The 27,051-nt window shown below is 41.4% G+C and overlaps 1 protein-coding gene across 1 annotated transcript in view; it reads right to left on the bottom strand.

Moving 5' to 3' along the window:
* Positions 1–26,384, bottom strand: part of prdm11 (PR domain containing 11) — a 73,007-nt gene extending 46,623 nt beyond the window's left edge. The window contains exons 1-4 of the mRNA XM_055649743.1: positions 25,793–26,384; positions 15,409–15,529; positions 5,287–5,399; positions 4,429–4,691 (exon numbers count right to left, since the gene is read on the bottom strand). Coding sequence (XP_055505718.1) covers positions 4,429–4,691; positions 5,287–5,399; positions 15,409–15,524 — 492 coding nt within the window. The 5' untranslated portion in view covers positions 15,525–15,529; positions 25,793–26,384. The remainder of the gene's footprint in view (positions 1–4,428; positions 4,692–5,286; positions 5,400–15,408; positions 15,530–25,792) is intronic.
* Between the last annotated feature and the right edge of the window lie 667 nt (positions 26,385–27,051).

The following is a 27,051-nucleotide window of genomic DNA, read 5'->3' as shown; positions in this document are numbered from 1 at the left end:
GTACAAATACTGTAGACAGCGCCCGTAGTCTTTGTTAAGCGAAACAGGTACTATTCTCATAATATTATTCACCTCAACTAAGTCTTTTCTTCACCTCTGTTGCTGCAGGGAATACAATCCCAGTTATCGAATCTTTCTTCAAAGTGAAAAAAAAAATTCCAGCCCTGCCAATATGTTCATAAATCGTACCTGGATCCTCTCCAGAGTAATTGCACCCTTTCTACAGTGTGTCATAGTCTTACAGCATGGGAACAGGCCCTTCATCCCAACTTGTCCATGCAGATCAAGTTGTTCCATCTAAACTAGACCCATTTATCCGCATTTGGCCCATATCCCTTTAAACCTTGTATGTGCCATTGTGTGTGTAAGGGTGTGTGTTAGGTTGTGCATGAGAGTGTGTGTCAGTATAGCGGCGACAACACCCGGAGTGAGTGGAGACTTAGTGATATCCGGGGAGCATTTCCCTCTCTCCCCCCCCCCTCCTCCCCGGGAATGCAGGCTGGCCAAGGTGCTCTGTGTCCAGTTGGGGTCCGGGGAAGGTGAGGGACAGTGACCCGGGGGTCCACCATTGGAGCGGAGCTATAGCCCGTGATTCATCCCTGCGACTCCTGAGGCAACGCCGGATGGAATTTTTTTTTCACTTTGAAGAAAGATTTGGTAACTGGGATTGTATTCTCTGCAGCAACGGAGGAGAAGAAAATACTTAGTTGAGGTGAATAATATTATGGGAATAGGACCTGTTTCGCTTAAAAAAGAGTGTAAGAAGGAAGTGCAGATGGTGGTTTAAACTCAAGTTAGATACTTAAAGCTGGAATAACTCAGCAGGACAGGCTGCATCTCGGGAGAGAAAGAATATGTGATGTTTCGGGTTGAAGTGGTTGAAAACCAGCCATAATACACAATGACTGGAGATGTGTGTTATCCAACTAAGGGCAGTAATCAGAATCATGTGTTCATCTTTATTGAAATGACACCATAATAAATATAAAACAGAAAAAATAATTTAATGGGGTGGCATGGTGGCGCAGTGGTAGAGTTGCTGCCTTGTAGCACCACAGACCCAGATTTGATCCTGACTACGGGTGCTGGTTGGTATGGACTTGGTGGGCCGAAGGGCCTGTTTTCATATATATGTTTTACATATATATCTTAATTTCATTGAACCATATACGGTTGAATATGTGGCATTATTTTCATGTCGTTTGTATAGTCTAAGGGTAACGTTGATTGATTTATTTGTGCAGAACAGTGATGGAAGTCTGACCTCTTGCCTTGTTTCTATGTTTTTGTTTCTCTATATGCATATATATGAATTATATATGAAGCATGAATTATAATCTGACTTCCATACATCCATATACTAAGGTCATTCATGTGCTGCGCCTGTTGAACAGAGCCTGGTTCTACAGTGGAATGTAAGTAGGAATGTAATTTAGCCTAACCTTATTCATACCTAATCCAATTTGAAGCATAAATGTTGCATTCAAGTGCTAGTTTAAAAGTTTTGCTACAGTATGCACCAGATGGCACAATTTCAAGCTGAAAAATGCAAAAGCTACCCTACCCCCCCCCCCCACCCCTCCCCCCCCCCCCCCCCCCCCCCCCCCCTCGGGTCACTACGGGTCACTACGCTTCCTCGCAACTTTTCAATCTCAACTCTCACCCAATGTTATCAGCCCTGCTTTTAATTGACTGACAGTTCTGTCGACCTTTAAAGAACCCTAAGTTGTACATTCCAAGTTTCCTTTCTTCTCACATTGCTCAGTGTCTTTCCATTTATTTGATATTTCTTTGTTGTGTTTTTTTTTTCCCCCAAATGTATTGATCAAACTTTGTGGATAAAATGTCACACCCCCTACATTTAAGATCAAATCATTATTTTTCCCCCACAGACACTTAACCTATCAAATGTTCTTAGTGGGTTACACAGAAAAGCTGGAGAAACTCAGCGGGTGCAGCAGCATCTATGGAGCGAAGGAAATAGGCAACGTTTCGGGCCGAAACCCTTCTTCAGTGTTTAGTTCCATTTAGTCTATTCACTGTTATCCAACTTAATGCTATTATAACTTGGATATAAAACTCTACATCCCCATTTCAGGTCTTTAATATTCCTTCTCTCCAGAGATGCTGCCTGTCCCGCTGAGTTACTCCAGCATTTTTGTGTCTATCTTTGGTTTAAACCAGCATCTGCAGTTCCTACATACACATCAGGTAATTAATAATTATATTTATGTAATGGGAGCAAGAGTTCATAGCCTTTTAGGGTCTTAAGTACATCCAACAAATGGGAGTGGCATGTTAATGATGGCTATTTTCATCTTCCATCTATAAAACAATTTCCTAGACAATTCTTTACCTCCAATCCCTCACACTATGTTTTGTTAACAATCCTTCAGGCAAAAACATATTGACTGACTTCTGGAAGTCCATATGAATAATAACAAGACATTCATTTTCAAGGGCACACTTTTCATCTCTTTAAAACAAAAATCAGATAGCTTCTTTGTACATGTACTTTGCAATTCCACAATGCCTTATCTATTTGTTTGGCTAAATGCTCAGTCGCTTGTTATGATCCCCTTGTTGTTGCATTGTGGAACTGTCATAAATACTGTTTTTCCCTTCTCAGATCTCATGTTGACATGCCATTTTTAATGACATTTCTGCACAGTAATCAATTTTTTGTTTTACGATTCTTTTTCACTCCAATCCTATTAATTTTTTATTGAGTCTCTGTCCTCCATTTACAAATCCATTTTCACAATGATTGGGAAGCTACTAGGACAAAGGGAGATAAAGCCTAGGTGTTATTAATAATACCGGGACACTAACGATACCAGCTTCTGCTCTATTTCCATTGTGCTTAAATTTACTAATATTATTGTTATAATAGAGTTTACAAGTGCAACTGTTTTTAAAAAAAGGATAATTGGCTATGCTGTAGTAAATGAAATGACAACAGTAATGCAAAACAGAAATATATTAAAACCTGCTGCCTTGTTATTATACAGTACATTGAAAGGCCATTTTGCATCAGTGTACCAGACTACAAAAACCTGGATGACAGTGCTGTTCTTCAAATATAATATCACACCATAGCTCTCCACATTCATCAAATAACAGAGCCTTGCCCCCGCACATTCAGTTAACAATGAAGACATGGCTTAGAACATGCACAATGTTTCCGCAACCCCACCTTTCAACAACCCCACACTGCTTTGTTGTTTCTCTCTGAAGCACAAAATAAGGCTTGCTATTTCAGAGTTGAGCAGCAATTACACATTCATCATTTAGGGGTTTGCAAGAGGTGTAATATCAAGCTCCCCACAGACTATGTCAATGCCTTTTGGTATGACATAACCCTTCTAACAATGAATGTTGTATGAAAGATATTATAACCAGAGAGCATGCACAAGCCTGTAGGTTTACAGACTTGGAAAGGCTCATTGCCATGTTGGTAAACAAGACCAGGTTGGATGAAGTAGGAGAGGATGACATGGAAATGTTGCTAGAATTTCATGACAAAGAACTTACAACTTGTAACTTGCAACTTGTGCAACAGAGGTCAAAAAAGGGAGGGAAACTACGATCGTAGCACAGCCAGCAAAATAGCTCACTGCAAAAAAAGTTTTTCAAGACATTCTGCTACAGTAGTAAAGTGATAACCATTTTCAAAGGTGATAATCCCAATACAGACCCAGCATTTGGAGGCATGATGTGAGGACATGGCGGTTTGCTACATCTGATCCAAAATAAGACGTTCATTAACAGCTCTTGTTAGCCTTGTTCATCAGCCACATGGAACTGTCACAAGAACTCTCATCATTAACATCACAGATGCCATCAAACTCAGATTCACTCAGTTAAGATGATACAAATTAGAACCACTCAACCTCTGATGTCGGGACTATCAGCTAGATCCTAGCTGATGTAACAGTAACCCCAACTCTGCATCCATGTCTATCCCTAGTGACATTTAACATATTTTTTCAGATACTTTTTGGCCACAAAGCACTTTTAAATCACGTAGTATTTATTGCATTTCTCACAGTAAATTATACATCATGATTGGCATTTTGGGCTGAAACTATCTTAGCATTTCTTGCACTGCAAAAGCAGCCTAAAACTCATGACAGTTAATTTTGCAAAAGCCTGAATGAATACTCTCAATCAATAGACATAGAGGTGTTTAGGAGTCCCAAATTCAACATGCTCCAATCTCAACATCTCACACACTCACTAAAAAAAGGAATCACATTAGATACTTAGCTCATAAGCATCAAAAATACACTGCTTAAAAAGTACCAATAGTTCATGTTGTTGCATTCCAACAGTAATGTTCAACCAAGAAGGATATCCCCATTCACTTCATGTCCCACTCCCCCACCTTTTGGTGTAGTGTTCTATCATATCATTAAAGGTACATACCAGCCATGAGAAAAACCCCGAGGATTTATCAGTTTGACACACTTCTCCCTCATATGGTCCAAATATCTTTCCTCTTGAAATGATAGATTCTAAACAACGAACGTCGATCTCCCCTCCAGGTTCCTTCACAATTGCCACTCCAGGAGGAACCGAAAGAGCCGCCCTTTCCGGTGTACCTACAGGTATAGGTGTATCAGCAACAAATATTGGATGTCCATGAAGAGCACATTCTTCCATGAAGTATTCTTGGCAGGTCTCACAAACTAGGGTACAAACAATAAGAAGAGTACAGTTAGATGCACATTTACATAAGGAGCAATATGTAATTAATTAAATGAAAATAATGGGATACATAAGATCCTGTAATCAATTTATCTTTTCTACACCTTGCACCAAAAGGTTTGCAGTATCTCATCTTAACATATAAATCAAATATAGTCCACCTCGGCAATCTTCATCACTAACAAATCACTTTGCAACAATATTACCCTTAAACTAAAGTGAAACTATGCTTGAGAACCAAACCCAATTGTGGGAGAGCTCTTACATATATAGCTTTTCTACTTTGATTAAATGGAGTTGATACTGAATAACTGAAGATGGACACAAAAAGCTGGAGTAACTCAGCGGGACAGGCAGCATCTCTGGAGAGAAGGAATGGGTGATGTTTTGGGTCAAGACCCTTCTTCAGAAGAATAGTCTTAACCCGAAACGTCACCCATTCCGTCTATCCAGAGATGCTGCCTGTCCCGCTGAGTTACTCTAGCATTTAGTGTCTATCTCTTCGGTTTAAACCAGCATCTGCAGCTCCTTCTTACACCATTGAATAACTGGTTTTAATTCAACAATAAAACTTACACCAGTAGTCAAATTGTCCAGGGGGTTCATTCATCGTCACTTCTTCATCTTTCACCTTCCCCATTTCCAGTTCCATTCCTGCAGGATATATCTGGGTATATTCTGATGCAATGCTATAAGAAGACATGGAAAGCTGACAATTAATGTGCAATTCACATACTGTTACTCAAAACTAATTCAAAATAATGACAGCAAAGTTTTTGTTTTCTGAATCTTTAGATTTTAGCTACAAAGACTTAGAACAGCAAACAGCTGTGGCAAAATCCTATGATTTCTATATCTATTGGAAAGCATTCCTGGAGGTTTCATTATGATGTGCCACTAATTACCTGACACAAAGAACGCTTTCCCTAACCAACGCACACCTCCATTCAAAACACTACTAAAAACCACACCCACGTTTTTTTTAGAATGAATAACTGAAACTATTCAAAAAAGATTTTACCCTTTTGCAATTTTTTCCTGACTACAGATTTTCTTTTTTGGAAAGTAATCTCCATTATCTCAGGTAAATGTGTTGGTGACATTGGGCATTACTATGCATTGCTGTACAGAGGCAGAAGTAACAGGCCATTAAATCATTTCAAGTTAACCTTATTGTATTGGGAAGGGCGATTATAGGGTGATGGGTTGTATATATGACTAAGAGATACTGTATAGTATATGGGGTTTTTTTCTTTTCTTTTTTTTTTTCACTCTTTTTTTGTATTGCTTTGTAAATATTTGATTAGTGTATAAATGTAAATAATTTGGTGTGCATATAGCTGCTGGTGTACATATGGTGTACATACAGCTGCTAAATTTGTATAAGATAATTATAAGCAGTTGAATAAGGGGTGGGAATTAATAAGCTTTGGCTTCTTCCTGCTCCTTTTCAGACAAATATAATTACATTTGTTTCTAGATATTGTTTATGACACTTTATAAATATTCTTGTTTTGTTTTTTTGTTTTTTGTATGTTGTTTCACACTTGCTTTTTATTCTTTTATTCTGTTCGAAATAAATAAATACATTATGTTTTTTAAAAGCCTATAAAGACATCAATTAACAGTTTCCGATAATAAGAATGTATTCATCAGCTTTCTCCTCTATTTCAAGTAAACAATTCATGTGATGGTAGACAACTGACCAATAAGATACCCTAAAGATATATAAAATAATTCTTTTTAAGAATATTAACATTAAAATATTCTTAAAATGTATCTGGATCCAAGCTACGGAATGTACAATTGGTTATTTTACAAGCGTATGAAAACATCTTAGAAATGTTCGTGCACGTGCACAATATCATCACTTAAAATCCTGATACTCTATGTAATACTATAATGCAAGTCAACAAGACCCATATGTGCAAATTTATATTTTAAAAATATTTTAATGTGGAAACTCAAAAAGCAAACCGTAGCTCCATTCCCAAATTGTCTCAGGAACTTTTTGCCGAGAATGTGCACTAACCTTTCATTCACATTGTGAATAATTAAAGTGGTCTGTTTCATTCTGTTCACAAACTTTCACCTAGTTACTGGATTTCAACATGCATTTAGCATAGCTCAATGGCATTGTTATCCAAGGGCTAATTTTGAGTATGGTTGAAGCGCATAATGTGATTCAATTGCAATATGGAAAAAAATGATTCCACGTGCCTCTTCTGCCGTTGCCTGAATATGTCTTCCACCTTTCTGTTTGCACTTCATTAATCGGAGAGATAAAATTAATGGACTTTGCCACTTCTACTCATGCATTTTTGTACATCTGTGGCCATCCATTTCAAGACATTGTTTTTTTTGCTGTACCTTCTGCAATAAAAGCTGCTGATCTTCATTACTGAAAAGGCCAATTTGACTACATACAGTTCTTGCAGAAGAAAAACAAATAGCTTTGGATAGCAGATAATTGGCTGACCTTTAAACATAAGCACTCACTCTGCTTTTATATATTATATATAAATTTGCCAAATAAAAAGGACAAATGAACAATTCATTCTTATCTTTTTTCATCTTGCAGGCATATTTACTTGATCACAAAATCATTGTTCACATTTGCTACATCAAATGACTCAAGCCACCCTTCTATAACAATCATTATGGTATGCAGTATTCAACCAATGTTCTTGACGAGAGTGAAGTCTGAATCAAAATTGACACATTTCTTAAACAAAAACAAAAAATGATTGAATACTAAGGTCAGGTAACATCTAAGAACAAGTCAAAACCTTTGCATCAAAACCAAAATAAGTTTGAAAATCTAATACATCTCGAGTTGTGAATGAGGAAGAGAAGGTGTGGACAGAAGACCAGATAGGATCGGTGATGAGGTTTGTAGATCTAAAGACTGAATGACACAAGTGATGAGAGAGGGTGCTGAATGATTGTTCATTGCCGATGATTATGGAAAAGGCATAAATGAAAGACAAATAAAAGCTGAGAAGGGGAGTGAGGAACTATGGCATACAAAACATTGCAATCAAAACACTGCAGATGCACAAAAATTCTGGAATATACAGAATGCTGGAAATATACGATGGTCTGGCAACAACGGCATTACACTGAGCCTTTTGATATGAACTGTGAACATCTGCAGGCCAGTAATCACACCAGAAACAGTCTGCCAAAGCAAAGTTACCCATTTACTCTGACTGTTTTCATCTCTATTTTTTTCCGGTACATTTTCCCCAATGCTATAAATAACAAGTTGTTTTTACACCGGCACGTGACCACTGGTTGTATTCCCACTACATTTATTGTGGATACTGAAATAGGGACAAATATCAAGTATTTATCCAATACCTCAGATGTTTCTTTATTGTCTATTATCATTTATCTTGGCATTATCTTTGTGGAATCCCACATAATGAAAGTCAATGATCTTTGAACCACTGCAAGTCACTGTTACGTGGCAGCTGACCGCATGACTATCAGCACCTCTTCCTCCACATGGCTAAGTGTGTAGAGCCTCAAGCTATCTGTTGCTGTAATCTACTTACCAGCTTCACCTGCAAATAGCACATTAGGGGGCCTTGAAACTATTCTGTGATGTGTTGCTTTGGCTGAATAAGTGTTAGTTACGAGACGTGCACATGTAGGATGATTGAGCAGAAATAGAAATGTTGATCTAGTGTTGTCGGGTACGTGCTGGAGATGTGGTACATGAGCAATGTGTTTAACTATTTGCTCCATGTGCTGGTAGAACATATTTATTTGACAAATCTGAGCGATAAATCAAGGTCATTAAACAAATGTCAAAACTGGAACCATTTGCTTGGCACATCCCTGACAATATGCATTTGTTATTGCTCCAAACATGCTCAACCCCACTCCTCATCATCACCTCTGCTACCGATATCTGGAGGGCACTGTCTCAGGATCAGGATGCCCACACCCACGTTTGGCTAAGCAGACTGCTCCCCAAGCTATGTAGTAATGTTTATCAAATAAATATCTCCTTTTTGAGAATTAGAGGAATAACTTCAAATCCAGTTATCAGGATGTGCAGGAGTCCTGAATTTACTCTCTGTTATTGTGCTCTAGAATAAAAACCGTTTAATTTACACTGCTTAAACATATGTCATTGCATGAGGTGCACATGTGATTTTTTTTGTGCAGAGAGAACATGGAAAGTTGGCACAGGTGCCTCATGCATTCCCATTTTAGCTCAATTAACAAAATTCTGCAGTCTTTCACACTTCAAACTTCAGGCAATGGCCCTTCCACTAATTATGTACATTATTCTATGGTCACCAAAGCTTTATTCTATCTCCAAAGGTGATTTTACCTGTTTATCCTTCAAAGATCTTTTCTCCTGTACCTTCATAAGCCCTTTTTGAATAGCCTCAGATTTTGCTCCTTTATTAAAAGTTCATGTGATAGAAGCAGAATTAGACCATTCAGCCCATCAAGTCTCCTCGACATAGATTATGGTTGATCTATATTTCCGTCTCATCCCCATTCTCCTGCCTTCTCCTTTAACCCCTGACACCCGTACTAATCCAGAATCTGTCAATTGGCACCTTAAAAATATCCATTGATGACCTCCACAGCCTTTTGTGGCAATGAATTCCACAGATTTGCCACTCTATAAATTCTTTTAGATTTGTTTTTGCATAGTCATACAGCACAAAAACAAGCTCTTTGCCCAACTTGCCCATGCCTACCAAGATACCCCATCATCGCCAGTCCCACCTGGCCTCATTTGGCTCAAAACCTTTCCTATCCATGTACCTATTCAAAATACCCACAACCCTCTGTGTGGAAAAGGTTATCTCTCAGGTTTCTATTGAATCTTTCCACTCTCTTGGTTTCCCTCTCAAGTTTCAGATGAACAGATGGCATGGGCAAACAGTAAACATGGAGGAAGAATAGAAACATAGAAAATAGGTGCAGGAGTAGGCCATTCGGCCCTTCGAGCCTGCACCGCTAACTCAGTATCCTGTACCTGCCTTATCTCCATACCTCCTGATCCCTTTAGCCACAAGGGCCACATCCAACTCCCAGGAAGTTGGCAGGCATTAGTTTTGAGGCATTCACCATTCAGTCATCCATTGATAGACAGTAGTGCTGTGTGCTCTTAAATTTCCAGACTCCTATCAATGTTTAATGCTTTGCTGTACATGCTCTAAAATCCTACAGACATCCAGCAGACCTGGTCACCGTCTGCCGTTAAGAATGGTGGGAGTATTGGAGAGTACAGAGAAAATATTGTCATACTCATACAATATAACAAACCCTCCAATTTGATAGGTAAAGAATAAGACAGACACAAAATGCTGGAGTAACTCAGTGGGTCAAGCAACATCTCTGGAGAAAATAGATAGGTGACGTTTCTGGCCAAGACAAGACGTGTTGTACTGCAATTTCACAGTTCTGTTGAGCTTTCTTTCATTTTATTTCTCCGAATATTTTTTTTTCCAAGCCTGCCCTTCATCCTTTGCAAAGCATGCTATGTCAGGAAGTCATAATATATCCTGAGCTTTTCTAAAAGCTATAAAAACATACTTACCATATGGTCACTTGAGCAGAATCGTTTACATTTCAACTGATTGCTTCCAGTATGAGGTCAAAGGTTACAACTAGGAATAGATTTACAGCAAAAAATACACACTGACTTTATAGAAACAAATGCACGTTTAAACCTAGATGAACTAACTGTAAGACGATCAATAGTCCATAACAACTTAAAAAGATCAGTAGAAGACTTGTATTGTGTGCAAGGAAAGCAAATGCCAAATGATTGCCATCAATCAAACAACTATTCTATTCTGAAAGACTATTGGATAAACAGTGATTTTTGATGCATACATTCCAAGGTTTTTTTTTTAAAAAACATGGCCAATGATTATGTCAAGTCAAATAATTATATTTTCACACTCACACTCACTGCGCTTCACCCAGAAATATTTCCTCAAACACAATATAATTCCCCAAGAAACATTTCTGGCAGGTGTCTCCTGTATATATTATTGCTGTAAAGCAGGGCCCTCCAAAATTTTCAGCATGAGGTCCACATTATATATTTGGAACATTTTTGCAGGCCGTAGGAAGATATAAAGACAATAGATGCAGGAATAGGCCATTCGACCTTTCGAGCCTGCATTTACTGTGTTAAGAGCTCTATCCAACTCTCTCTTGAAAGCATCCAGAGAATTGGCCTCCACTGCCTTCTGAAGCAAAGAATTCCACAGATTCACAACCCTCTGTGTGAAAATGTTTTTCCTCATCTCCGTTCTAAATGGTTTACCCTTTATTCTTAAACTGTGACCCCTGGTTCTGGACTCCCCTAACATCGGGAACTTGTTTCCTGCCTCTAGCGTGTCCAAACCCTTGATAATCTTACATGTTTCAATAGGAGTCCCTCTCATCCTTCTAAATTCCAGAGTATACAAGCCCATCCGCTCCATTCTATCAACATATGACAGTCTCGCCATCCCAGGAATTAACCTCGTGAACCTATGCTGCACTCCCTCAATAGCAAGAATGTCCTTCCTCAAATTTGGAGACCAAAACTACACACACATACTCCAGGTGCGGTCTCACTAGGGCCCTGTACAACTGCAGAAGGAAAGAAGTGTCAATTTTGCTGTATGGACTTGATCTTGAAGGGAATATTCCAGTTCCGAAGGCGCAAACAGGGGTAGTGGATAGAGAAGGTAGCCGATGGCGTCCACGGGCTTGGAATGGACTTTGGTCACTCGCGTTTTCTCTTAATCGAAGATAGAGACGGCAAGAAAACGAAGGGAAGAGTCGGGGCTCGAGCAGGGGAAAGTGGGAGCTGGTTGGAAATTGGCAGTGGGGGAGATGAAGCGTTAAAGCGGTGAATGAGAGCAGGAAGCAGCGCCGATACAGACATGATGTACCTGAGAGAGAGAGAGAGAGAGAGAGAGAGAGAGAGAGAGAGAGAGAGTGAGAGAGAGAGTGAGAGAGTGAGGGAAGGGTCTGGCGGCGACTGAAACAAGGAATGATCTACGTATTCTACAGGGAGAGAGACAGAGCCTTATATCAACTACTGACCCTTGACTACTAAGGGATTTATACGAGGCGCTGCTTCAAAAAGGCTGCCAGCCTCATCAAAGATCCAGGCCAACCTGGCTATGCACCCATGTCGTTCCTATCATCGGGAAAAGTGTAAAGGAGTTAGTCTGAAAACCGTGACCACAACGGGCTCCCACTTGGAACCAGGAATTCGGTTTGAACCCATTCATCCAAAGATCCGTTCCAAAGAAAACAAATCTGTTGTATGGAGAGCAAATGCTGCAAACACGCTACAAATTCTCTGATTCGCCGAACTTTAAGACCTGGGGAAGCCCGGAGCTCAGAGCTTGCTGCGGGCCGGATAAAATCTCGTGGCGGGCCGTATGTGGCCCGCGGGCCATAGTTTGGAGACCCCTGGTGTAAAGTGTGACAATTCTGCCTGTGAGAGCCTAACTTTCCCCCATAAATTGTAGACAATGTCTGAATGTACAGACTTTGCCATATTGTATTTTTCTGAAAAACAAATGGCACTTTGTTAATATCATGTGATGTAATGTACCAAAATAGAGTGCTTCTTGTACAATTGCTCAATCGCTGTAAATTGCACGATTATTGCAAACACTAAAATCATTTGAATATATTAAATTTCAGAAATTGATCCACAAAGTAGAATTTAAACACTCATCCTCACTCTAGATTAATAAATAGCCACAAGTTGATGATGCAATAACAGTTATGTAACCAAATTGTATTATTTATTTTGACAGTTTAAATGCTTCTAAATAGATTGAGATTATGAAAGAATAAGTGTTCATGAATGTCATATCCAAATTCTTTTTTGATTTAGCAAGGAAGTAAATCTATTCATTAGCAATCTGCATTTTAGGGGAATATTGGCAATGCTAATGCTCAATTAATCCCAACCTTTGACGGTTGGGCAAGCTATATATAGCATTATTTTCCTCTACATACATTGGGAATTAATATGAGAAACAAAACATCTGTCTTTATTCCTTGATAAATATTCCTGTCTTGATACCAACCTCAATATTGCTATAGTATTACTGCCATCTTGGCACTATCATGCATATTTTCTTCTGCTCCTGTGCATACAGCACCCCCTCATGTTTCCACAATATTTCTGTTTAACATTGTTAAATTATTACAATACGCAGCTTGAATCGGGGGTCATCGCCAGAAACACAGGTGGTTGAGACTGGGCTATTGGAAAGAAGTCCCAGATAGCCAGTGCATCTACTGAGGCTAAGACTGAGTGGCCGGAGCAAGCCTGTACACCAGTGCTGCTTCCTGTCCACGGATGAGAAGCTGTACCCATACAGAGGCACAGACTGAGCCGTCAGGAATAATCCAGAGACCACCAACCCGAGACCACCAGTGCCCCCTCTCGAGGCAACGGTGAACTCAAAGGTCAGCTTATCGTCATGTGTACCAGTGCAGAGAGAAGCCCAAGATATCCCCAACCCCTCCTTCAAAGACCAGGACTGAGCTGCTGGGACAACACCAAGATTGCCAGCGCCACTACACATGCACCCTGATGGCGAGAGACAGTGCCCCCATTCAAATAATATCATGTGAGTTCACCCTACCGCGTGTATTGGTGTGGGCACACAGCTAGATTGACCCGATTAATTTTGACAATATGATACACAAAAAACTTAATAAGTAAGAATTTAATTGTTCTATTGGCACATATAACTAAACACTTGACACTTGAGGTGTTGTTAGAAATTCACAATTAATGCCTTACTGGAGTAGTTCACATCAAGTCCTCCAGAGGTGATCATAAATTCTATTTGATTATTAACCCTATTGCTGAATGATAGTGCGTCCTCCAACCATTTTAAGGCTGATTTGCTCCTTTCTCACTCCACCAAAAAAAAAGCAGATGGTATTTTTTATCAAACCACACCTACCTTCAATACCTTTTGTAGTTCCTTTGAGAAAAATGTCTTTATTCGCAGCTCGGTGACAAAGTGAATGTCTAGTACTGGTTATTAGCTTTGATATTCTTGAACAAACAACTCAGAAGTTTGGTATTTTAATCACAACTCGTCAAAGAAAGCACTGTGGTAAAATGAACAGCTCAAAATGCAATATAATATAGGGGAGGGGCCAAATCTGGGCCCCATATCTGAGGAATGATGAGCTGGCTCTGGAGAGGGTCCAGAGGAGGTTTACACCAATGATTCCAGGAATGAGTGGATTAGCGTATGATGAGTGTTTGACAGCACTGGCCCTCTACTCACTGGAGTTTAGAAGATTGAGGGGGGTACCTCATTGAAACTTACAGAATAATGGAAGGCATAGATAGGGAGGATGTGGGAAGGATGTTTCCACTGGTGGGAGAGTGTAGATCCAGAGGTCAGCCACAGAATTAAAGGGCACTCTTAAGAAAGGAGGTGAGGAGGATTTTTTTTTTTTTAGTCAGAGGGTAGTTAATCTGTGGAACTCATTGCCACAGAGGGCTGTGGAGGCCAAGTCAGTGGATATTTTTGAGGCAGAGGAAGTCAAATTCTTGATTAGAACGGGTGTCGAGGGTTATGGGGAGCGACAGTCAAATGGGATTAGGAGGCAGAGAGATCAGCCATGATTGAATGGCGGAGTAGACTCGATGGACCGAATGGTCTAATTCTAAAGTATGTTTAAAAGTCTGTTTTTAATGTTTCTTTGTGTGGGGGGTGGTGTGGGGGGGTGAGGGGAAACCGTTTTGGCCGCCTCCTCCATGGAGAGGCGACTTTTTTTTCAGGTCGCCTCCCCCGTGGCCTAACATCGAGGATCGGGCGGCCTTTTCCGGAGACGCACCCGGAGCTTCAGCGGCGGGCGCAGCGTGGACTCTCGGCGCGGAGCGGGTGAGACCTCGCTGGGGCTCGCCGGAGGGGAGTGCTCCGTTACGCTGGCCCGCGGCAGCCGGCAGCCTGAAGCAGCGGTCTGCAGAACTCCAGCTGGTGCGGCGTCTACAGCCCGGGATCCCTCGTGGAGGACCCGGGGGGAAGAAGAAGCTTCCACCGCCGGCCCGCGGCCGTCTTCTACCGCGGGCGCAGTATGGACTTACCATCTCCCCTGAAGGGGAGCTTCGACCGCCGGCCCTGCAGACTGCGGTGCTTCCGGCTGCGGCACGGCAGGTACTTTAAAACTTTGACCGCCGGGCTGCGGCCTACACCAGCCTGAAGCCGCGGTCTCTGGTTGGGAAGAGCCGATCCTGGACTCACCTTGACTTTGACTTTGTCCCTTACCATCTGGACGCCCGCAGCAACGGCTGTGGAGGGTGGAGGTCCCGACCACGGGGGAAAATGGAGGAGGACTGGCCAAGTTCTGTGCCTTCCACCACAGTGATGAATGCTGTGGTGGATGTTTGTGTAAAATTTTTATTGTGGTTGTGTGTTCTTTATTACTGTACCGCTGCTGGCAATCCAAATTCCACCGACCTTGGTTGTGCGGCAATTAAATTATATCAAATTATATCAAATATAATAATATTCAACGGTCCAATTCACCATTAAACTCTTGCAAACTGCAAAAATTCATGCACACCTTGGTTTAAAGCTTCTGGGTACATTTGTTTATTGCTTTGCATATAACTTTGGTATAACTGGAAATAGCATCTGATCCACATTGTATATTTATTTTGTTGCTTACCACTGTCCATACTTTGCTTCCTCTTCAGGCAACACTTTCTCGATCTTCACCCTCACAGCTATTTGTCCTTGGTCTAATTGGTCTTTGATTTGCTTCGAAGGCCGGTTTTCATTCATTTTATCTACAAAATAAAGTGAATGTCTCAATTTGTTTTTAAAAGCAGCTTTTTAATGTCTGCATTTATGAAGCAGGAGTATTTAATTCTAGGAATTGTGACAGGGCATTCCAACGGCACACATTACCTGTATTATGTTTGCAGAACAAATATAAATGATTCGAAGCAACAAATCTAACGTTTTCCTACTGCCTCTTTCTTCTCCAGTACAAACCAGAGGCTGAGACTTAGCAACCAGCAAGTGCAGAAGATTTGGTAATTAAGTAACAAAGAAAAATTAAGGAATATAGCAAAACAGCACTCGAACAAGTTAATGTATGCACAGACCACATTCGAAATTCCCCATTCCTGACAAAAATAAAGTTACTTTCAGGAAGATGTTAAATTATTAATGTGACATATAGTTCAGATATACTGCATGGATACAGGCTCTTCGGCTCTCTGAGTCCATGCTGACTATCGATCACCTATTCGTTCAAAGTTATCTCGCCTTCTCATCCACTCCCTGCATACTAAGGGCAAGTTACAAAGGAAAATTAACCTACAAACTCTCACGTCTTTGGGATGTTGGAGGAAACCGGAGCACTTGGAGGAAACCCACGCAGTCACAGAGAGAAGATGCAAACTCCACACAGACAGCACCCGAGGTCAGGATCAGAACTGAGTCTCTGGCGATGTGAGGCAGTGTTCGATCAGTTTACTATCTTTGAACAGAAAGCTTTATGGTTATACATCTCTCAGCTTCATTGCTCTTATCAATTCCAAGACTAGGATATCTAATACTTTAGACCTTGTGCCACAAAAAAAAATGGTGAAGCTGTCATCATCCATCATTACTGATGACCGAATTCTGGCCACCACATATACATACAAAATTCTGGAGCAACTTAGCGGGACAGGGAGCCTCTCTGGATAGAAGGAATGGGTAGATGTAACATTGTATGTTGCACTCTGTCTATTTTTCTCTTTACACTAACTGTTGTACTCAAAATTGTATGATTTGACTGATCACAAAACAATATTTTTCACTATATCTCGGAAAACATGACAATAATAAACTATAAAACGAGTCGAAGGAATCAATACTAGATAAGAAGGAAATGACAGATGAATTCAACAGATATTTTAATCTGTCTTCATTGTAGGAGTTGCAAGTAACATCCTTGAAATAGCTCTAAATCGAGAATTGGCAGGGAAAGAAGAACGCAGAAAATTGACAGATTCTCAGCTTCCTCCCATTTGTCTACTACAATCCATGGGATTGTACTGGAAACCCAGTTGATCACACTGTTGGAGCAGTGAGCTAACAAGTCTGGTTCCTGGTGGACTTCATCCTACGATTCTTTTTTTTTTAAAAGGTGGCATATTGAGTCAGCAAAGGTACAATGGTGATTTTCCACAATGTAAAACCTTTGTCAAAGTTTGTTATTTCTTTGGTAATGTATATTTATTTAATTACTTTCCCCTCGCATTAATTCAGTAAGAGCAAATGTTTATTCTGTAACTCAACATTTTTTCATGTGATTTGTGAATTATTTTAGGGGGAGTTTCCTGTACTCAATTACGTAATGTGGGGTACACCGTATGTCCAAGGCCAGAATGAATGCTGGCAATTGGTCAGGAACAAGACATCACTAGTTGGAGGGTGGAGTAGGATTGTCAGTGGTAGAGGGGCTGATAGCGGTAAATAGTCTCTGATGGAAGAGGGGTGACCTGGTTACCAGTGGGCAGAGGAAGTGTTGAGCTTCGGGGAATGGTGGGAAATTAGCTCAATATCACAGGAAAGACAAAGACGTGCGTCCCAAAAGCTGCTAAGTAATTAAATCTATCTGAGACAGGTTCTCAATACTAGACTGGGACCTGTTCAAGGAGATATGCTTTAGATCATGCAGCAGCAGACCAGGCAACACTGTGCAAAGTTATTCACTTTATGAATGCCCAATGATAGACAAATTCTAAAACCCAGTTGCCTAATTTCCCCAAATAAGTTTTGTCCATGGATTAGCATCCATATTCATTCCTCCTGGTCCTCTATGCCATTTAATCAAGACCCATGACGAAACACTGATCACTGTGGACTAGCCATCCCACAGTAAAGAGATTTCATGTACAAGCATCTTCTACCCTGTAAAAGCAAGCCATAAATGATCCAAAGGGACTGTCCAAGATCGTCTCATAGAATCAAGCAGCACGGAAGCAGGCCCCGCGACACAGCTGGCCCATGTCGACCAAGATGCCCTATCCACACTAGTCCCACATTTGGCCCGTATCTTTCCAAACCTTTCCTATGCATGTACCTCGGTCGGTCGGTGGGGGCGCTGCAAGCAGGCGCCCTGTCAGCAGCGTGTCCGTTTTTTTCAACTTTTTTTGTTTTTTTAGTGTTTTAAAGTATGTTTTTTGTGTTTTTTTGTGTGGGGGGGTGAGGGGGAAACCGTTTTGGTCGCCTCCTCCATGGAGAGGCGACTTTTTCCAGGTCGCCTCCCCCATGGCCTAACAGCAAGGATCGGCGTGGACTTTCCCAGAGATGCGCACGGGGCTGCAGCGGCGGGCGCAGCGGGGACTCTCGGCGTGGAGCGGGCGAGCCATCGCTGGAGGGGAGAGCTCCGTTTCGCTGGCCCGCGGCAGCCGTCAGCCTGAAGCCGCGGTCTGCAGAGCTCAAGCTGGCGCGGCGTCCGCAGCCTGGGATCTCTCGTGGGGGACCCGGGGAAAGAAGAAGCTTCCACCGCCGGCCCGTGGCCAACTTCTACCGCGGGCCCGGCATGGACTTACCATCACCCCTGGAGGGGAGCTTCGAGTGCCGGCCCTGCGGTCTGCGGTGCTTCTGGCTGCGGCGCGGCGGGGACTTTAAATCTTCGACCACCGGCCTGCGGCCTACACCATCCTGAAGCCGCGGTCTCCGGTGGGGAAGAGCCGACTATGGACTGGCTCTGGACTCTGGTCCCGACCATGGGGGGAAATGGAGGAGGACTGGCCATTTTTTGTGCCTTCCACCACAGTGATGAATGCTGTGGTGGATGTTTGTGTTAAATTTTTATTGTTTATTGTGTGTTCTTTATCACTGTACCGCTGCTGACATATTCATTTCACTTGCACTTTATGTGCAATGTGACAAATAAACCCGTATTGTATTGTATTGTACTGTACCTGTCCAAATGTTTTAATTGCTGTTATGGTATCAGTCACAACAACTACTTGATGCCTGTCAAAAAAATCACCAAAGGTTCTTTCAAAACAATTAAATACTTTTAGATAGATGATAAGTAGAGATATCACACATATTTTTGTATGTAATCAGTTAATTTGGCAGACGTTATAACACGCAGTTCTTCCACAGAAATACATCACCAGTTTTCCCAGGTTTATTAGTATATTTTTGGATTTGTTCTAAAATCTCTGCATACTTTCAAAGCAAGTTTCCTGAAAAATCTGATGCTGTAGGCTAAATGTCGATATTCTTTTGAATTTTGATGCATTTCCAGGAATTATGCCAGATGGCATGATGAAAGGCAGCAAAAACATCATGCACCACATTAGCTTTGCATGGAATACGACTTCATATCTATTAATACACACATTATACACATCTGCCTCGTACATTAATCCATATGCACCTATTTTATCCTATTGTACATATTCCTCTAAATGTGGCCTATTAAAGATGACTGTAAATAGACAAAAATATGTTTAAACAGGTAAAGACAAGAGAAACCACAAGGTTTAAGGAGGAAAATCTGAGGCCTTGAACCTCGCAGTTGAAGCCCTGGGCATCACTTATGTAGCAATTAAAATGGTTGTTGTGCAAGAAACCAAAATAGAAAGCACCCAAAGGCCTCCAAGTTTTTGGAGGTTCAAATGCATGGGAAGAATTTAAATCAAGGTTTAAAAATGATACAAAATGCTGGAGTAACTCAGTGGGTCAGGCAGCATCACTGGAGAACATGGATAAGAATCGTAATCAGTCTGAAGAAGGGTCAGACTTTGTCCCACCCCCATCTCTCCTCCAAATATAATCAGTCTGAAGAAGGGTTATCTTATCTCATACTGTTTTGTCTTTTCATCTCTCGCCTCTATCCACCAACAGTCTGCCAATCAACCCCTCCATTTGTAACATTTAACACTTGCCAGGCTTTGATCCACCGCCATCTCTCTGCCAGCTTTCTCCTAACTTTTACAATCAATCTGAAGAAAGGTCCCTACACCTAATGTTATCTATCCACGTTCTCCAGAGAGGCTACCTGACCCACTGAGTCACTCCAGCACTTTGTGGCTTTTTGGAGAGGTTCACTGTGTCTATATTTTAGATCAAGATGTTATTGAACTCTGACTCATTATAGTTTTCTGAACAAATGGGTGATGTATGTTTGAGATTTAGAACTCCGGTTAGTATAAGGACATAAGAGATTAGGAATAGGTTAAAGTTACAAATGGTTGAAGATGGAAATCAGAGCAATCCACAAAAGCAGTTCAGGTATAGTTTGGCCGTGATCTGAATAAATGGTGTACAAAGCCAGAAAGGCTAAATTATCAATTCCTGTTCCCACATCTCAACATTAAAGAATCCTACAAAATTGAAGTTGTATTTGAATTATAAATGTATTTTAATTGATATTAATTATGATTTGTTTGGGGTTTTAATTTGTGTTTAAAGCTTGGCTGAAATGGCAAAATTGCATCTTACACATTTCAGGCCCCTATTTCAATGGGATGAATCATTTGTCTTCCTCCAATTTCCAGGGTCTCTAACCTCCCTCTCTGCCATTCCTGAATTTGCCATCCGCCCAGCCCATCCCAGACACAATTTTCCCTGCAGCAGACCATTAAACTAAATTAAACCAACAACATCATTGGATTATAGCTACTAACTGCAGTGGGTGTGTACAGGAAAAAAAGTTAGAGGTAAAGTACTTCACAGCTGTGATGTAATGGCATTATTTAGTTTAAGAAAACATCCACAATTTAAGCTGTTCTAGTCTCTCCTCCTCCAAACTGCCTGGAAATATACAGTGTCCTGCATAATGTTTGGGACAGACCCATCATTTGCTTATTTGCCTCTGTACTCTACAATTTGAGATTTGTAATAGAAAATATCACATGTGGTTAAAGTGCATATTATCAGATTTTAATAAAGGCCATTTTTATACATTTTGGTTTCCCCATGTAGAAATTACAGTAGTGTTTATACATAGTCCCCCCATTTCAGGGCACCATAATGTTTGGGACACAGCAATGTCATGTAAATGAAAGTGGTCATGTTTAGTATGTTGTTGCATATCCTTTGGATGCAATGACTGCTTGAAGTCTGCGATTCATGGACATCACCAGTTGCTGAGTCTCTTCTCTGGTGATGCTCTGCCAGCTCTGTATTGCAGCCATCTTTAACCTATGCTTGTGTTGGGGGCTAGTCCCCTTCAGTTTTCTCTTCAGCATATAAAAGGCATGCTCAATTGGGTTCAGATCGGGTGATTGACATGGTCACTTTTTCAGCTTTGAAAAACTCCCTTGTTGCTTTAGCAGTATGTTTGGGATCATTGTCTTGCAGTAGAATGAACCGCCGGTCAATTAGTTTTGTTTGACCGGCGGTTTGAACTTGAGCAGATAGGATGTGTCTATACTGCAGAATTCATTACCATCAGTAGTTGTATCATCAATGAAGATAAGTGAGCCAGTACCTTCAGCAGCCATACATGCCCATAACACCCCCACCACTGTGTTTGGACCTTGGGCAGTTCCTTCTCTGTTCCATACTTTGCTCTTGCCGTCACGCTGATATATTAATCTTCGACTAATCTGTCCATAAGACCCTTTTTTGTGGTTGCTCTTTTAAGTACTTCTTGGCAAAACTGTAACTCGGCCATCCTATTTTTGCAGCTAACCAGTGATTTGCATCTTGCACTGCATCCTCTGTATTTCTGTTCATGAAGTCTTCTGCGGACAGTGGTCATTGACAAATCTACACCTGACTCCTGAAGAGTGTTTCTGATCTGTTGGACAGGCGTTTGGGGATTTTTCCTTATGGAGAGAATTCTTTTGTCATCAGCTGTGGAGGTCTTCATTGGCCTGCCAGTCCCTTTGTGATTAGTAAGCTCACCAGTGCTCTCTTTCTTCTTAATGATGTTCCAAACAGTTGATTTTGGTAAGCCTGTTTGGCTGATGTCTCTAACAGTTTTATTCTTGTTTCTCAGTCTCATAATGGCTTCTTTGACTTTCATTGGCACAACTTTGGTCCTCATATTGATAAACCGCAATAAAAGGTTCCAAAGGTGTTGGAAAGACTAGGGGAAAGACTTGGTGCTGAGAGCTCTCTTATACCTGCATTAAGGTGGCAATTAAACACACCTGAGCAATTACAAACACATGTGTCCCAAACATTATGGTGCCCTGAAATGGGAGGATTGTGTATAAACACTGCTGTAATTTCTACATGGTGAAACCAAAATGTATAAAAATGGCCTTTATTAAAATCTGATAATGTGCACTTTAATTACGTGTGATTTTTTTTTCTATTACAAATCACAAATTGTGGAGTACAGAGGTAAGTAAATAAATAATGTGTCTTTGTCCCAAACATTATGGAGGGCACTGTAGATGTGTGCCAATTGACATATAAAAATTGACACTTAATATAAATAACTAACTATGGCCTTCCTGTCACTATTAACAAAATTACTTTTCATTGGTTCAGGTATCAAGGACAGCAAACACATACTACTCTGGTAAACCAACCCCCACTGGATCCTTGTCGTTCAGTTTCCTCTGGCCCCAATCACAACATTTAACCTTACTGCTGCCATATATTAATATACCCTCTAACAATCACTCAGTACCTAGCTTCATCTCCTTACATTTAACTTCAATGAATTTGATTTGTCTCTTTTTCTTGATTAGTAAGGGTGTCAAAGGGTATGGGGAAAATGGCAGGAGAATGGGGTTGAGATGTATCAGCCAAGATTGAATGGTGGAGTAGACTAGATGGACCGAATGGTCTATTTCTGTTCCTTTAACATATGAACCTTATCACTTTCAAGCTCCACACAAAATGTTATCTTCCTCTCCCAACTTAATGATAGTTTTTTGTTTCAGAGATACAGCGTGCAAACAGGCTCAGTGAGTCCGTGCCGACCAATGATAACCTGTACACTAGTTCTATCCTACACGCTGAAGACAATTTTACAGAAGCCAAATAACCTACAAAACTGCATGTCTTTGGTATATTTGAGGAAACCGGTGCACCAGTAGAAAATCCACGTGGTCACAGGGAGAACATACAGATTCCTTAAAGACAGCACCCGTAGTTAGGATCGAATCAGGGACTCTGGCACTGTAATGCGACAATTCTATCGCTGTGCCACTGTGTCTTTATGCTCAGTATTTTTCTCATTAGCCTTCCAATTGCACAGGGATTTTTCCTTTCATCAGAATTCACCATCCACAGACCCAATCCCACTACAGATCTTTTCATTGTAAATTGGTAGCACGGCTTCAACAATCTCAGTTTTTCCACTCAACTCACTCACTCCTGTCTAATTTCCTCTAAAACCGCAAACGTTGTCATTAAATCTGCTGTTGTGTGGCAACAAAGATTAAACCTGTTCCCATCCATGATACACATATGGCCAATGGAACTATCCTCCCAATCAACCACTTTCCGTTTACTCAATTCACTTCCTTCAAATATAGTATTACAATGCAAACCACCAGTATAGATCCTGGATAAACATGCCTCTTTTAGGAACTGTGGGGCTTTGTTTTCACAATCTTCACCTCTATAATCTAATACATTGATGATGATGATCAGTGTCACTTTCTTCTTTTCCCTTAAACTGACAGAATTCATTCAGCTGTGTAACCTGTTTCTACTCTACTCTCATCTTCATATGATTTATATGTTAGTTCTCATTTATTTATTTTTTTTAGATTAATTTACTGGATGTGGGCATCAGTGGTAAATCCAATATTTAATCCCTCCCAGTGTGAAGAATATAGTGAGCTGTCTTCTTTGCCTACTCTGGTTCTCCTCAAGAAAGGCAATGCCAATGTTGGATCATTTGAGCTCTAGGATTTAGACTAACAACAATTGAGAACATCAATGTAAAGTCAAGGGGGCACATGTCCATATCTGATGATGATGTAGATGCTTAGGGTTGTGAATGAGGTGCCAATCATGTCAGCAACTTTGTTCAAGAAACAGTCTATTAATTGGTATTTACTAAACCCATGTGAACTGCATAATGACGCCTTCCCTCACACCAGTTTCTATCAAGTATATTCCATATTCCAGTTTTTTTTCAATCTCTGTCACATTTGGTCAGGAAATTCCATCTTCTGTAACCTCAATTAACCCTTTCCTCCAAAAACGACAAAGGCCTCAAAAGTGACTATTTACTACATTATTAGCTTTCGCCTTTCCTCCCAAGAATCACAACAGGGTCCTTTTGTCCTGCCACCAGTCTCCACCTTCAATAAACTATCCTCTGCATTTTCTTGCACCACCTTGGTGCTGTTAATACAAAATGCATTCAGTATTCTGAACGGACAGCATCTCCACGACATTGTAGTTCAATACTCAATCACCAATTCCCGTTCATTTCCAATTGGAAACTTCCCAGAGAATATATAACAACTGCCATGTTATCTTCTCTCTGTCCGCTGTCTAGAGTTCCAAATTATCTTTCTGGGTACAACAAAAATCTATTTGTATTTATTTCATTTTAGTATATTGGAACTTTATTCACAGTTCAATGCAATTTCTCCCAAACTTTAGAAGGCCAAATTGTGTGACTACTTGCAAACACAGCTATTCATTCCACAAGCATAATCTCATGATCAGCCATGATCACATTGAGAGGCGGTGCTGGCTCGAAGGGCCGAATGACCTACTCCTGCACCTATTGTCTATTTTAAGCACTTAATTCTTAGTCCCACTCCAGAAAGTTTCCATTGCCTTGGCCTTTTACATTGATCCAATGACGCACAACATAAGATCCAAGAAAAAAACGTCATTGCAGCCTTCGTGACAAGTGAGTTTAACACTTTCAGATTGTCATGCTCTTCTTTGCATGTACACTTTTCCAGAACACTTTCTAAAATAAAAACAGAAAATACTGAAGGGAAAGCATCTGCACATCGTTGTTCAATACTCAGTAGTTCAGGTGCATCTGTGGTGAAAAAATGTGTGTTAATATATCCAGTGGATGACTTTCTAATACTTTTTAGACTAAATTTTGTAAGGTGTCCTTGAGACTCTTGAAAGGCGCCCATAAATAAAATGTATTACTATTATTATTATTATTAAATGGTTTGTGCAACAAACTCAAATCTTTGTAAAATTAGAAAAATAGACATGAAATGCTGGTTTTGATTTTGAATAGCTATAAATCTGATTTCACCCTATTTTGCTAGATACGTATAGCTACAAATGAAAACCTAAACTGAGCAAGTATCCTCCATGTCCTGGCCAACCTTAAGTGATATATGAAAAACAATGATTTTTATGAGAACTTGGGAGTGCACAAATAATTTCTATTTTCCTATAGAGACTAATTATGTTTCAAAACGCACTTCACCGGCTGGAAAACCTTTTTGCACGTCATGAAAAGCCTCGAAATAAACTATACCGATGCAAGTCTTTCTTTCTACAGTACACAGAGGTCACCAGGGCCTCTGCGTTAACTCAATGTTATCAACGCGAAACAAATTCCATTAATAGCGAGTTATAAATGTCAAGTTCCGCGAATTGCAGAATAATTCGAGAATCATAAGACGGTGAATGAAAATCTGCAAACTCGGGAATTTAAAAACTGCATATAATCCACACGGATGATGTCATTGAGCTTGCCCTCGCCACCAAACCTGATGGATCCAAGGTCCCGCCCTCGCCGCCCTGACGTCAGCCGGCGTGCCATTTCAGAACGCCGAGCGCCCGTCCCTCAATCTCCATTGGCCGAGTCGGCTGTCAATCACAGCGCACCGCTTCCAAGTTCGGTTGAGCGCGTCTACCTGCCCCTCCCCCCCCCCCATCCGCAAAAAGGGGCAGCCGTTCACCGATGCCGTTTCAAGCAGCTTCTCCAGCAAAAGCAAACACTAATCTAGAAAAACATCAACGAAAATCGTCCCCGTCCTCCTCAAAAGAGCAAACCATTCGCAATTTCCAGCGTTTTAATACTCCCGTCACATTAAATCGCACTTGCTTCTGGCTGGCACCGGTTCCTTGCACCAACCAAGCCCGTTTAACGTTATTATTTGCCACCTTGAACAGTGCAGTTCTCTTACCTCAGGAAAATTAAATGTTGGTGGTCGGGATGGGAATCCGCTGCACTTATTTTTTTCCTCTTTCCCTCCTCTCGCATCTACCCGAACGAGTGCCTCTATTTCCCAGTGTGTGTGTTGTTTATGTGGCGGCGGCTGTCGGGTCCAGGTCGCTCCGCTGCCGGCGGCGCCGCGGCTCTCACGAGTCACAGGCCCGGGAGTAGAAGTTGTCTGCTGGTGTCGGGGGTGAATATTTTCGGGAGGCTCGCTCGTCTCTTTGCCTTGACCACCATATTGCAGGAAATGACATGTAAAAGTTGAAGCGGAAGAAAGGCGCCGAGACCCCCAGACAACCTCTGATCGGCACCATCCGCGCAAAACTTTGGCGGCAAACAGGGCTGGCTACCTGCAGAGAAAATCACGCCTTGTGCTCGCCAGCTCTCAGCAAAGTACATCGCGGGCGGATTGGTTTTGCAAATTATATAATTTTGCAAATAATCGTTGAATTTGTCAGCGTGCACGGAGTTTTCACGTTACAAGTTTTAAGGATTTATTTTTGGTGTGCTTTTGGAAATGACCTGAAATGGTCAGGATGGGAGAAAGGGGTGATTCCCGATCGGGGAAAGGGAGGGGGGGGTGGGACAGGTGCAGATTATTTGATAAGGTAACAGTAGAAGCGGTTGCCCAGTAACTTCAAAGCGGTTAGAACCCTCCCCCCTCTCCACATCAAAAGCCGCTTGCAGTATCTGTGACCAAAGATTATAGAGGGGGGCCTCTAGTATATTTGGCTGTGACTGTCATTGCCATCCAGCGGTCGAGTTGTCACACTTGGTCCTCGGCGATGCCACCGGCTGTCGCTCTCTTCCCTGCTTCCTCCAACTGCTCCTCATTCTGCTGCAACGGGCTCTTTCCTTGTGTCCCGGGCGACCATCGACACCACGGCTTCGCACCCGGCCCTTCGGCCCTAGCAGCAGTGGAGTTGCGCGGTTTAGCAAAATCTCCCGCACACGGCCACCCGCCTTACGTTCAAAACTGGTCCCCTGGTCCCAACGACCTCCCTCGTGCACCCCGCGTCCGAATGGCCACTCGCGGTCTGTCCCTCATGCACCCAGCTTCTGTCCACCTCTTCAACCCCTCTCGCTCTAGACATCTCACATCTTACCCCTTTCCCCATTATCTCTCAATGAACCTCAAGGGCACGATCTTTCCCTCCAACTGCATCCTACCTTCCATCTCCCATGCCCTACCATTGTTTTCTAATGGTCTATATTCGTTCCTTGCAT

The sequence above is a fragment of the Leucoraja erinacea genome, chromosome 18, assembly GCF_028641065.1.
Source record: "Leucoraja erinacea ecotype New England chromosome 18, Leri_hhj_1, whole genome shotgun sequence".
In the NCBI taxonomy this organism is placed as follows: Eukaryota; Metazoa; Chordata; class Chondrichthyes; order Rajiformes; family Rajidae; genus Leucoraja; species Leucoraja erinaceus.
The sequence above is the reverse complement of the archived record's forward strand: the minus strand, read 5'-3'. Positions and strand labels throughout refer to the sequence as shown.